Source organism: Heptranchias perlo, chromosome 5, assembly GCF_035084215.1.
Source record: "Heptranchias perlo isolate sHepPer1 chromosome 5, sHepPer1.hap1, whole genome shotgun sequence".
Classification (NCBI taxonomy): domain Eukaryota; kingdom Metazoa; phylum Chordata; class Chondrichthyes; order Hexanchiformes; family Hexanchidae; genus Heptranchias; species Heptranchias perlo.
This window is the reverse complement of record NC_090329.1, coordinates 62,868,312-62,882,736: the sequence shown is the minus strand read 5'-3', so window position 1 is coordinate 62,882,736 and position 14,425 is coordinate 62,868,312. Positions and strand designations below refer to the sequence as shown.

The 14,425-nt window shown below is 42.4% G+C and overlaps 1 protein-coding gene across 2 annotated transcripts in view; it reads left to right on the top strand.

Moving 5' to 3' along the window:
* Positions 1-14,425, top strand: part of supt3h (SPT3 homolog, SAGA and STAGA complex component) — a 424,528-nt gene that overhangs the window by 240,290 nt on the left and 169,813 nt on the right. For both annotated transcript variants that reach the window (XM_067984482.1, XM_067984481.1), the window contains exon 3: positions 3,699-3,783. In XM_067984482.1, coding sequence (XP_067840583.1) covers positions 3,699-3,783 — 85 coding nt within the window. The remainder of the gene's footprint in view (positions 1-3,698; positions 3,784-14,425) is intronic.

The window sequence follows — 14,425 nt, the reverse complement described above, 5'->3', positions numbered from 1 at the left end:
CATGTATTGTAGAAATTAAGACTGATCATTAAGCACGTTTGATGTCTTGCAGAGAGAGTTTAAGAAGTTGTCAACTAGATTGAAAAACAAGACTTCAAGGGTGGTAATCTCTGGATGGCCTTTCATGCCACATGCTGGCAATTGAAGGGGAGGATGGTTAGACAGGTCAATGTTTGCTGTAGGGCTGGTGCAGGAGGAAAGGGTTCACATTCCTGGGGCATTGATGTGAGATCTGGAACAAGTGAAGGCTATACAGAAGGAATAGCTTTCACCTGAATTAGAACAAGGCTAATATTCTTGCAGAGAGGGTGAACAGAGCATTGGGGTGGATTTAAACTAATATGGCAGAGGTGGGGAAAGGCTAGGCTTGGGACTTCTGAAGGAGAGCAGGATTCATAAAGCTGTTGGAGTAGAAAAGAAAGTATTACCAGAGAAGAAAGGGAAAGAAAGAAGTGTTGAGATTGAGGGAGATGGACACACTATTGTAGAAGGGGCAAAGGATATCAAAAAGTTAAATGAGTAAACCAGGAAAAAGATTCCCAAAAATTATGTGTTATGTACATGAATGCACAAGATTAAAACAAAATTTGAGAGGTGGAAGGGTTAGCAACTATGGAGAGGTATGATATAGTAGTTATATCAGAGATGTGGCTTGAGGTTAGGTAGGACTGGGAGCTTAATATTACTGCTTATAACTTTTTCAGGAGTAATAGGGGAGAGTAAAGGATTCCATCACAGTGCTTGAAAAGCAGGCATAGATATGTTGGGCCAAATGGCCTCCTTTTGTGTTATTAATCTTCTGATGTTAATTTGAATAAATCAATCAATGATTGTCCATTACAAATAGAAAGTTTATTGCTACAATTGAAGAAAAATGAGCTACACATGCCGATCATTCCTGGAATATATTGTACGCAACCGATAGCTATGAGTCCCTAGCAATAGTAATAGTGGATGTGCACAGCTTGTTGGCATCAGTACCGATATCTGAACACAGACTTGAACAACTCAGACAGGAGACTACTAAGGACAAAGATATGCAGATTCTCCAAAAGACATGGATGCCCAGTAATGCTTCCAGGAAATTGTAGATTGTTGGAATTAGAGATGAGCTGTCAGTAATCAAAGGACTACTTTTCACAGACCGCATAATTCCAATCCTCACAGCTGAACTAAAGAAACTTAATAGAAAATTCACATGTAACATCTGATTATTCTAAAATGCAAACATGGAGTCTGTGATGTTACGCATTGGCCAAGACCGAACCAAATATATGCATTCTGGTGATAAATTGTGCTTCATATTTCATTTTTCAGCATAAGCAACAGGCAGGGAACTTAACTCACATTCAGCTCCACAAGATCATGATAGAAATTTGATAAGTTCAGTAGTATTCTAATTAACCTGAAATCTGCCCCTTGAGAAATGCCAGCAATAAAATTAGCATTAAAGCAATTAAATCAGTATTCCCTAGAAATGTATACCGGAAGAGATCTTCAGTGATAATGGTGGTTGTACCATATAATTCCATTGGTTTGTGGAAGAGTGGGACTTTAAGCATATTATTTCTATATTATTATACCTGAAATCAAATGGTCTTGTTGAAAAATGGTACCCACAGATCAAAACATCACTAGGAAGGCGAGTGACCAAAGTCAAGATCTATGAATGAGTTAAACCATGTACTAGAGCACAGCTTTGGACAATGAACTGGAGTGGGAGCAGTATCATGCATTCTCTATTTTGTATCATTACATGAAAATAAGTTGTACTAATTTGAACTAAGCGACTCCGATCATTCCTATTGCGTCGCCATTTCACCTCACTATGAAACAAAGCAGCTTACGATTTGCACCAAACTTCGCCTCGTCTAGTGTTAATTAGATCTGTCTTTGGAGAGATTGAAGAAATACACATGCAAAAGCCATAGAGATTTGGTCCAAATCGTGGGTCATTTTAAGCATTACACTCCTTGGCCCCACTACGATACATGTAGATATAGGGGAAACTGAGGCTCTTTTCATTAGAACAAAGAAGGTTAAGAGGTGATCTAATAGAAGTATTCAACATTGAGAGGTTTTAATAAAGTGGGAAAAACTGTTTCAACTGAATAATGAGTCAGTAACTGGACAGCAGAAATTTATTTAAAAGAAGGAAAGGAATGATTAGGAGAATTTCTTTTTAATGCGGAGTGTTTCTGGTAGGGTATTCCATATTCTAACAACAATGGTAGAAGCAGAATCTATAACAGCTTTAAAAGAGAAGTGGATAAATATTTGAAAAATAAAGAAATAAAAGGATGCAGGGAAAGAGCAGCGGAATGGAATTAAGTAAATAGCTCTTTCAGAGCTAGCATAGGTGCAATGGGCAGAATTGCTTTACAATTCTATGATTCTAAAAGTTTTGCTAATCTAAATACACAATGTCTTTTAAAGATTGCAGTTGTTGAAGAGTTGCTAAATTCTAGCTGATTTCAAAAAGAATAATAAAATGAGCTACAGTTTGGATAAGTAGAAATCTGTAGTAAGATGTTTTTCACAATGTTGTTCAGTGTAACACAAAGTAAATTGGTGCTATTCGCAAATTCCAATAGAACCACAGGCCTGAATCGTACGTACCTTCAGTTTAGGCTTGATGTTTCCAGTGGCCTAAAATAATCATTGATGTAAAGGAAGTGGCTGTGGCTGCTTAACATGTAGGGTTTCTTCCTCTTTCTCAGCATCTGCTGTGATGCTACTGAGCTTACAGAGTGTGGGAAATAATTTATCAGACAGCCTATCGGAAAGCTGTGAAAAAAGAACATTAAGATAGAAACCTGCCACAATCTAAGTGGAGATAAGACAGCCACAGTAGAAGTGCGCCATCAGCTGTTGTACCTTGGTGGCAGTTTGGACATGATGGTGCTCTACCTGATTTTCATATTCACCAAAAAAATTGAATCTCAATGGACTGAATCCAGTGCAGAAAATATATTTTGCAAGGTGTTGGCTCCACTATAGGCATGTAAACTACACGAGGACTTATGCAAACAATATTAAGCTAGTTTGGATATTAGCTATGATTGTTGACTGGGTCGCAGCTTTTTATATCCTGTTGGCCTTTTAACCAAATTAGAGTTATCATTCATGAAGCCAATAATTGTCCAATGTGTTTTATTAAGGTGGCAACATTATAACTGCAGTAGTAAATTATTGATCTCCAACCAGCAACTTTTAAGTTCACATCCAAAGCACAATTGTCAGCTATCAGCACTCCCAACAGCAAGCATATGAATATGTACTGTTGGGCAGCAAGGAAGCATTCCATTTCATTTGGGGAAAAAACTGCCACTACCAGGTGAGTTTTGAAAACTGTCACCTCTCGTGAGATATGGAGGAGGCCATGGTTATGATTGTCCCACATTTGTGTGGTAAAGGTCGGGAGACCTTGTGATGATAAAATATTCATTCAAAAGCTTTTAGTTCAAAAGTCATGATTTGAATATTTTTCCCAGATAGACAAATGAATTAGAGCATCAATCTGCAATGCTACTGCAACATCTGTCAATCAACATATAAATACAACCATTTTGGGTCTTAGCGGTATGCTGTATTATGATAGTTTTTCATAAGTATTAATGGATATTCTTTTTCAGAAACATTATGTTCAGTTATTTCTAATAGTTTATGGGGTTTTAAATCTATTCTTTGCATTGCAGGTATGCCCTCGGGGATGCTCGCCGACCTCTCCAGGAAACTGCTGTTTTGGTTGAAGATATAGTGCATTCTCAATTGATTAACATGGTAAGATTTACTAAAATACACAATATTGAATCTTGTATTCTGGGTTTAATATGTTTTCAAAAAATGAAGTAAAAGCAAACCCTTTGGCTGCACTCAACATTTGTATTAGTCATGTTTCACTAACCTTATTGAAATGGAGTGGATGTGGTATACATGGATTTTCAGAAAGTCTTCAATAAGGTGCCACTTAAGAGATTCCTGATAAAGGTCAGGGTTTGTGGAGTCAGGGGCCAGGTAGCATTATGGATCGAAAGATGGCTACAAAACAGGAAACACAATGTAGAAGTTAAGGGAAGTTTCTCTGATTGGCAGAGAGTGGAAAATGCTATCCCACAGGGATCCGTGCTGGGACTACTGTTTACCATATACATAACTCAGGAATTGGAGGTATGATGTTGAAATTTGCCAATGATACCAAATTGTGATATAGCTAATGATGTGGAGGACTGTGCCAAAATACAAAAAGACATAAACAGGCTTGCAGAGAGGGAGGATAGATGGCAAATAAAATTCAATATAGCAAAGTGAGAGGTAGTTAATTTTGGTAGAAGGAATAAGGAGGCCATTTATTCTTTGGAAGATAAGAAACTAAATGGGATAAAGGAGCAATGAGATCTGGGAATACAGATATGTAAATCGTAAAAGCAGCAAATCATGTTGATATGGCTATAATGAGTGGTAACAAAGTACTGGGTTTCATTTCCAAAGGATACAAAATACAAAAGCATAGAATACAAAAGCAGAGAAGTAATGTTAAATTTATATTGAACCTTTGTTAGACCACACTTGGGGTACTGTGTGCAGTTCTGGTCTCTGTTCTATAAAAAGGATATTGAAGCAATGGAGAAAGTGCAGAAAAGATTTACAAGAATGTTACCAGAATTGAGAGGATGCAACTATCAGAAAAGATGGAGCAGGGTGGGGCTCTTTTCTTTGGAAAAGAGAAGACCAAGAGGAGATCTGATAGAGGTCTTTAATATTATGAAGAGGCTTGATAGGGTGAAAGTGGACGTGGAGAAACTGTTTCCACTTGTTGGTGAGTCCAGAACAAGGAGATATAAATATAAGATAGCCACTAACAAAAAGAAAGAACTTGCAGCGCTTTTCACGAGCTCAGGATGTCCCAAAACACTTTACAGTCAATGAACTATATTTTGAAGTGTAGTCACTGTTGTAGAGAAAAATAATTTAGGAGGAATTTCTTTACAAAGAGAGTGGTGAAAATGTGAAACTCGCTGTAACATGGTGTGGATGAAGCAGATCGCATTGATGCATTTAAGGGGAGACTTAATGCGTATACAAGGGAGAAGGGAATAGAGGGATACAGGGGAGTGTGCGAAGAGGTAATTGTAGTGGGAGGAGGCTCGTGTGGAGTCTCACAGTTAAAATAATTCTTTACTATTTCTTTTTAGTACTTTAATAAATGCTTTACAATACTTTTGGGGTTAGTATCAGGCTTCCCTGGGAAATTGTGCATGGGTTGGATTCCTTCAACTGGAACTGGAGCTCAGTTACATAGAATTATATAGAATGTACAACATAGAAACAGGACATTTGGCCCAACTGGTCTACGCTGGCATAGAATACAAAAGCAGAGAAGTAATGTTAAATTTATATTGAACCTTTGTTAGACCACACTTGGGGTACTGTGTGCAGTTCTGGTCTCTGTTCTATAAAAAGGATATTGAAGCAATGGAGAAAGTGCAGAAAAGATTTACAAGAATGTTACCAGAATTGAGAGGATGCAACTATCAGAAAAGATGGAGCAGGGTGGGGCTCTTTTCTTTGGAAAAGAGAAGACCAAGAGGAGATCTGATAGAGGTCTTTAATATTATGAAGAGGCTTGATAGGGTGAAAGTGGACGTGGAGAAACTGTTTCCACTTGTAAAGTGTTTTGGGACATCCTGAGCTCGTGAAAAGCGCTGCAAGTTCTTTCTTTTTGTTAGTGGCTATCTTATATTTATATCTCCTTGTTCTGGACTCACCAACAAGTGGAAACAGTTTCTCCACGTCCACTTTCACCCTATCAAGCCTCTTCATAATATTCTAACAAAGGTTCAATATAAATTTAACATTACTTCTCTGCTTTTGTATTCTATGCCAGCGTAGACCAGTTGGGCCAAATGTCCTGTTTCTATGTTGTACATTCTATATAATTCTATGTAACTGAGCTCCAGTTCCAGTTGAAGGAATCCAACCCATGCACAATTTCCCAGGGAAGCCTGATACTAACCCCAAAAGTATTGTAAAGCATTTATTAAAGTACTAAAAAGAAATAGTAAAGAATTATTTTAACTGTGAGACTCCAGTGTACTTTGTTACACATTAAAGGGATTTTTTTTAACTATCAGTAGTTATTAATTATTCAGTAATAAAATGTGTCGCTGTGTTGTACAGAAATCCAGGTATGACATTGTTTATTTTCAAATCTCAGATGCATATTATAGCTTCTCCTTCATGCTTTGAATTTGGGAGTTAATGCATAGCGGTGGATTTTTGGTGTAAACTTGGTTCATTTGGTAACACTTTCGCCTTTTGAGTCAGAAAGTCGAGAGTTCAAGCCCCACTGCAGGACTCGAGTACATAATTTAGGTTGACACTTCAGTGCAGTAGGGAGGGAGTGCTGCATTGTCAGAGGTACTGTTTTTCATATGAAATGGTACAGCAGGCGCTTGTCAGGTAGATATGAAAAGATCCCTGGCACTATTTGAAGAAGAGAAGGAGGGATCTCCCCATGTCCTGGCCAACATTTATACCTCAGCCAACACCCCAACAACAGTTTAGCTGGTCATTTAACTCATTGCTGTTTGTGGGACCTTGCTGTGTTCAAATTGTCTGCCGCATCGGCCTGTATAACAATAGTGACTGCACTTCAAAAAGTAATTTATTGGCCTTGAAATGCTTTGGGACGTCCTGAGGATGTGACGTTCACCATATAAATGCAAGTTCTTTCCTTGTTTTATTAAAATGAATAATAAATATGTTTTGTTTGAGCCAAAATTCTCTGTACAGTTTTATAGCTCTGCTACTGAGCATGATATATGGATTAAAATACTTGGCAAAGGATTACATTTCATTTTAAGGACTGTGATATTTTTATCTGACCTAATAAAATAGGAGCTATTTAAAGGTAATTATTCTTGTGTATTTAAAACGTGAGATGTAAATTTCTGAAACTGCACTCTAATTGAGCACGATGCCATTGGCAAATGTTTCTTTTTGAGTAATTTTTTGAGGTCTTAAGGTAGCTGACTAGAAAGGAAAATGCTTTTAAATAGCTATCAATGTGCTTAAGAGCATGGAAGAGTTTTACTGTTCGTAGGAGGGCTAAAGCATGCTTACTAGCTGACGTTATAACATTTTGATTTTGTGGCTTAAGACAGTTATTTATTATTGAAGAACTAAATGTCCTGTGAAAACTCATTATTCTAACCCCTGACCCGTGTGAAATGCATTGTGACCCAAATACTGTCTTAAAAGAGGATACTTTTACTAATTAACCGATGCACTTCCCTTTCAGGCTTTGCGATTTTCGAATAGCAAAAAAATGCTATTCTTCAAGGTGTTTGCTTTACTAAGAGAGCTGTCTTTCTAACCTTTCTGCCTCCGATTTTCCTTTTATATTATATCATGTTTTATTCTTGTTTGATCCAACATTCAGAAAATTGTCTACGAAAACTAAAATGCATCAAATGATTCTGGAGTCAATTTCTTTGTATTAATGGCTGCTTTGGGATATTTTGAGAATTATCCAGTTTACATTTAGAACACCCATAAAATAAACCATCCAACTGGATTTATATGTGTCATGTTCAGCTCTCATTCACATATATTAAAGGAAACTGTGAAATGAGTTGACACACTATGAAAAAGGTGCCATGCTCCCTCCATTGAACAGTGTCTTTCCTGCAAACATTAGATGTAAAATCAATTCACTGTTTGAGTCATCACACATGTATTTTCCCCCTTAAAAATAAAATTTGCATCTTTTGCCCAAGTCATATTTACATACAAAAATTAAGGTTAGATTTGTATCAGGAAAATCAGAGGATGCCTGTTCCATTTTTTTAAAAAGAAACTTTCCAGCTGGAACTCTCTCTCTCTCTCTCTCTCACCTCCCTCTCTCTCTCGGCCCTCTCCATCACTCTCTCTCGCGCTCCTTTCTCTGACGTTCCCCCCCCCCCCCTCAAATTTCTCCTACGGTTCCCCCTGCCCTGAACTCGCATCTTTCTCTAGTTTCACTCCTATCTCCCCTCCTGCCCTCTCCAAACTCATCTAGCCCAGTAGACCCACTTCCTGCTCCCTCAACCCTATTCCCACCAAACTCCTGACCACCCATCTTCACTTCATGGCACCCATGTTAGCTGATATTGTTAACGGTTCCCTCTTCTCCTCCTCAAGTACTGTCCCCCCTCCCCATCAAATCTGCTGTCAACATAGAATCATAGAAATTTACTGCACACTGGAGGCTATTCAGCCCGTTGTGCCATCACTCCCTCCTCAAAAAATCCACCCCTGACCCATCTGTCCTTACAAATTACCGCCCCATCTCCAACCTACCTTTCCTCTCCAAAGTCCTTGAACACGTTGTCGCCTCCCAAATCGGTCCCATCTTTCCCGCAACACTGTTTGAACCCCTCCAATTAGGTTTGCGCCCCACCCACAGCACTGAAACGGCCCTTATCAAAGTTACAAATGACATCCTATGTGACTGTGATCGTGGTAAACTATCCCTCCTCGTCCTTATCGACCTGTCTGCAGCCTTTTACACAGTTGACCACAACATCCAGCTCCATCGCCTCTCCTCCACTGACCAGCTGGGTGGAACTGCCCTCGCCTGGTTCCATTTTTATCTATCCGGTCGTAGCCAGAGAATCGCCTGCAATGGCTTCCCTTCCCACTCCCGCACCATTACCTCTGGAGTCCCCCAAACGATCTATCCATGTCCCCCACCTATTTCTCATCTATGTGCAGCCCCTCGGTGACATCATCCGAAAACATAATTCCAGGTTTCTACATATACGCTGACGGCACCCACCGGCAGGACAGAACCACCAGAGGTGGCAGTACAGTGATTTACAGTCAGGAGGGGGTGGCCCTGGGAGTCCTCAACATTGACTCTGGTCCCCATGAAATCTCATGGCATCAGGTCAAACATGGGCAAGGAAACCTCCTGCTGATTACGACTTACCGCCCTCCCTCAGCTGATTAATCTGTCCTCCTCCATGTTGAGCACTACTTGGAGGAAGCACTGAGGATAGCAAGGGCACAGAATGTACTCTGGGTGGGGGACTTCAATGCCCATCACCAAGAGTGGCACGGTAGCACCACTACTGACCAAGCTGGTCTAGTCCTGAAGGACATAGCTGACAGACTGGGCATGCAGTAGGTGGTAAGTGAACCAACACGAGGGAAAAACCTACTTAACCTTGTCCTCACTAATCTACCCGTCGCAGATGCTTTGGTCCAAGCCAGTATTGGTAGGAGTGACCACCGCGCAGCCCTTCTGGAGACGAAGTCCCGACTTCACACTGAGGACACCATCCAACGTGTTGTGTGGCACTACCACCGTGCTAAATGGGATAGATTCAGAACAGATCTAGCAGCTCAAAACTGGACATCCATGAGGCACTGTGGGCCATCAGCAGTAGCAGAATTCTATTCCAGCACAATCTGTAACCTCATGGCCCAGCATATTCCTCACTCTACCATTACCAACAAGCCAGGGGATCAACCCTGGTTCAATGAGGAGCGTAGCAGAGCATGCCAGGAGCAGCACCAGGCATACGTAAAAATGAGGTGCCAACCTGGTGAAGCTACAACACAGGACTACATGCATGCTAAACAGCGAAAGCAACATGTTATAGACAGAGCTAAGTGATTCCACAACCAACGGATCAGATCAAAGCTCTGCAGTCCTGCCACATCCAGTTGTGAATGGTGGTGGACAATTAACAGGACGGGGAGGCTCTGCGAACATCCCCATCCTCAATGATGGCAGAGTCCAGCATGTGAGTGCAAAAGACAAGGCTGAAGCGTTGGCAACCATCTTCAGCCAGAAGTGCCGAGTGGATGATCCATCTCGGCCACCTCCCGATATCCCCACCATCACAGAAGCCACTCAAGCCAATTTGATTCACTCCAGTGATATCAAGAAACAGCTGAGCGCACTGGATACAACAAAGGCCATGGGCCCCGACAACATCCCGGCTGTCGTGCTGAAGACCAGGCGTGCCTCTAGCCAAACTGTTCCAGTACAGCTACAACACTGGCATCTACCCAACGATGTGGAAAATTGCCCAGGTGTGTCCTGTCCACAAAAAGCAGGACAAATCCAATCCGGCCAGTTACTGCCCCATCAGTCTACTCTCAATCATCAGCAAAGTGATGGAAGGTGTCATTGACAGTGCTATCCAGCAGCACTTAATTACCAATAACCTGCTCACCGATGCTCAGTTTGGGTTCCGCCAGGATCACTTGGCACCAGACCTCATTACAGCCTTGGTCCAAACATGGACAGAAAAGCTGAATTCCAGAGGTGAGGTGAGGTAAGAGTGACTGCCCTTGACATCAAGGCAGCATTTGACCGAGTGTGGCACCAAGGACCCCGAATAAAGTTGAAGTCAATGGGAATCAGAGGGAAAACTCTCCAGTGGCTGTAGTCATACCTAGCACAAAGGAAGATGGTAGTGGTTGTTGGAGGCCAATCAGCTCAGCCCCAGGACATTGCTGCAGGAGTTCCTCAGGGCAGTGTCCGAGGCCCAACCATCTTCAGCTGCTTCATCAGTGACCTTCCCTCCATCATAAGGTCAGAAATGGGGATTTTTGCTGATGATTGTACAGTGTTCAGTTCCATTCGCAACCCCTCAGGTAATGAAGCAGTCTGTGCCCGCATGCAGCAAGACCTGGACAACATTCAGGCTTGGGCTTATAAGTGGCAAGTAACATTCGTGCCAGGCAATGACCATCTCCAGCAAGAGAGTGTCTAATCACCTCCCCATGACATTCAGTGGCATTACTATCACCGAATCCCCCACCATCAACATCCTGGGGGTCACCATTGACCAGAAACTTAACTGGACCAGCTACATAAATGCTGTGGCTACAAGTGCAGGGCAGAGGCTGGGTATTCTGCGGCGAGTGACTCACCTCTTGACTCCCCAAAGCCTTTCCACCATCTACAAGGCACAAGTCAGGAATGGAATATTCTCCACTTGCCTGGATGAGTGCAGCTCCAACAACACTCAAGAAGCTCGACACCATCCTGGACAAAGCAGCTCGCTTGATTGACACCCCATCCACCACCCTAATCATTCACTCCCTTCACCACCGACGCACTGTGGCTGCAGTGTGTGCCATCTACAGGATGCACTGCAGCAACTCACCAAGGCTTCTTCGACAGCACCTCCCAAACCCGCGACCTCTACCACCTAGAAGGACAAGGGCAGCAGGCACATGGGAACAACACCACCTGCACGTTCCCCTCCAAGTCACACACCATCCCAACTTGGAAATATATCGCCGTTCCTTCATCGTCGCTGGGTCAAAATCCTGGAACTCCCTACCTAACAGCACTGTGGGAGAACCTTCACCACACGGACTGCAGTGGTTCAAGAAGGCGGCTCACCGCCATCTCCTCCAGGGCAATTAGGGATTAGCAATAAATGCTGGTCTTCCCAGCCACGCCCACATCCCATGAACGAATAAAAAAAATTCCTCCATGACCTCGCCCTTCCCGATCTCCGTAACCTCCGCCAGCCCTTCAACCTCCTGAGATTTCTGCGCTCCAATTCTTGCCTCTTTCGCATCCCCTATTTTAGTCCTTCCAGCATAGAACCATAGAAAAGATACAGTACAGAAGGGGGCTTTTCGGCCAATCGTGTCAGCGCCGGCTCGAAGAACAAGCAGGTGCCCGTTCTAATCCCACCTTCCAGCACCCGGTCCATTGCCCTGCAGCTTACAGCACTTTAGGTGCAGGTCCAGGTACTTTTTAAAAGAGTTGAGGGTCCTTGCCTCTACCTCCAATTTGGGCAGCGAATTCCATACACGCACCACCCTCTGGGTAAAAAAGTTTTTCCTCCTGTCCCCTCTAATCTTTCGGCCAGTCAGCTTAAATCTATGTCCTCTAGTTCTTGAACTCTCCACTATGGGAAACAGGTACTTCCTGTCCACTCTATCTGGGCCCCTCATAATTTTGTACACCTCAATCAAGTCACCCCTCAGCCTCCTCTGCTCCAAGGAAAACAACCCCAGCCTATCCAATCTCTCCTCGTAGCTGCAATTTTCAAGCCCTGGCAACATTCTTGTAAATCTTCTCTGCACTCTCTCCAGAGCAATTACATCTTTCCTGTAATGTGGTGACCAGAACTGCGCACAATACTCCAGCTGTGGCCTTACCAGCGTTTTATACAGTTCCATCATTTCATCCCTTCTTTTGTATTCTGTACCTCAGCTAATAATGGAGAGCATTCCATATACCTTCTACGCAACCTTATCTACCTGTACTGCCACCTTCAGGGACCTGTGCACATGCACTCCAAGGTCTCTCACTTCCTCTACCCCTCTCAATATATTCCCATTTACTGCGTATTCCATTTTACTGTTTGCGCTCCCGAAGTGCATTACCTCACACTTCTCTGGGTTGAACTCCATTTGCCACTTTTCCGCCCACTCCACCAACCCATTGATATCTTCTTGGAGTCTACAGCTATCCTCTTCACTATCAACTACATGGCCAATTTTTGTGTTGTCTGCAAATTTGCCAATCATGCCCCCTGCATTCAAGTCCAAATCATTAATATATACCACAAACAGCAAGGGACCCAACACTGAGACCTGTGGCACACCACTGGAAACGGATTTCCATTCACAGAGACATCCATCGACTTTTACCCTTTGTTTCCTGTTACTGAGCCAATTTTGGATCCAATTGGCCACATTTCCCTGTATCTCATGGGCTTTTACCTTTCTGACCAGTCTGCCATGTGGGACCTTGTCAAATGCCTTACTAAAATCCATGTAGACAACATCCACTGCACTACCCTCATCAATCCCCCTTGTCACTTCCTCAAAGAATTCAATCAGATTTGTAAGGCATGACCTTCCCTGAACGAATCCATGCTGACTATCCCTGATTAAACCATGCCTTTCCAAGTGACAGTTTATCCTATCTCTCAGTATTGATTCTAATAGTTTGCCCACCACCAAGATAAGACTGACCGGCCTATAATTGTTTGGCCTTTCCCTCGTACCCTTTTTGAACAATGGTACTACGTTTACAGTCTTCCAGTCCTCTGGTACCTCCCCTGTATCTAGTGACCATTGATGGCCGTGCCTTCAACTGCCTAGGCAATAAGCTCTGGAATTCTCTCCCTAAACCTCCCTGCCTCCCTACCTCTCCTCCTTTAAGACGCTCCTTAAAACCCAACTCCTTGTCACCTGTCCTAATATCTCCTTATGTGGCTCGGTGTCAAATTTGTTTGATAATCACTCCTGTGAAGCGCCTTGGGATGTTTTTCCACATTAAAGGCGCTAATTAAATGCAAGTTGTTGTTGTTATTCCCGTTTCTTGAGAAGAAAGAATGCGTACCACATCCTGGCATTCACACCATGATGGCTACATTATAGAGTGTGATGCCTTTGTAGTTGCAGTATTGTGCCAAATTGCCTTAATTAAGTAGCTAGTTTCTAAATGGTTGCTTGCATCTGTTTACTTTTAGGATATTGGCCAGTATTCATAATTTCAGCCTTTGACTTCCTTGTGTGTGAAATATCATCTCATGCTGCAGTTTTGTTTTTTTCACTCCCATGACATCAGATGCGGTTGCCAACTCTCCCGCTTTACTCGGGAGTCTCGGAATTGGCTCTTCCTCTCCAGGAATTAGCTCTTCCTCTCCCGGGCGCTGCAACTGGCAATCTGGGAGAAAAGTTTGTTGTATGGGCACTTCACCCCTGCAACCAATCAGCTGTTTGCCTATGCTTGCCGCAGTTCCGGTGAAATGACGTTGGTATTGCTCCAAATGTGATTTTCTCCAGCCAGATCTTAATTTGATCCGTTCTGTGATTTTGTGCTCAAATGGTGGATGTCCCTACCCAGAATGCACTGCATGTCAGAATATGCCCTATCCATTTCAGTAGTAACCAGCGTGCTGCTGCAGAAAGGGTCCTTTGTATGTGGAAGAAGCAAGCAGCAAGTATATATTACTTTATTGATTATACTGACAACGTCACAAAATATGCAACAACCAGTATTGACTAAAATGCAACATTACTCTGGCAATCTGTTGTAATTATGGTGGATGGAGCATATTTAGTCTTTCTTATATACTTGTGTAGTGTGTAGATTTCACACCACAAGTATATATGTCTGGTGAATTTAGTGAGTTGTTTTTCTACATTCAACAGCCATAAGAGATAGGAGCAGGAGTAGGCCATTCAGCCCCTCGAGCCTGCTCCACCATTTAATGACATCATGACTGATCTGATTTTTACCTCAACTCCAATTTCCCGCCCTTTCCCCGTATCCTTTGACTCCCTTGCTGATCAAAAATTTGTCTACCACAGCCTTGAATGTATTCAATGACTCAGCCTCCACAGCTTTTTGGGGTAAAGAATTCCAAAGATTCACGACCCTCTGGGAGAA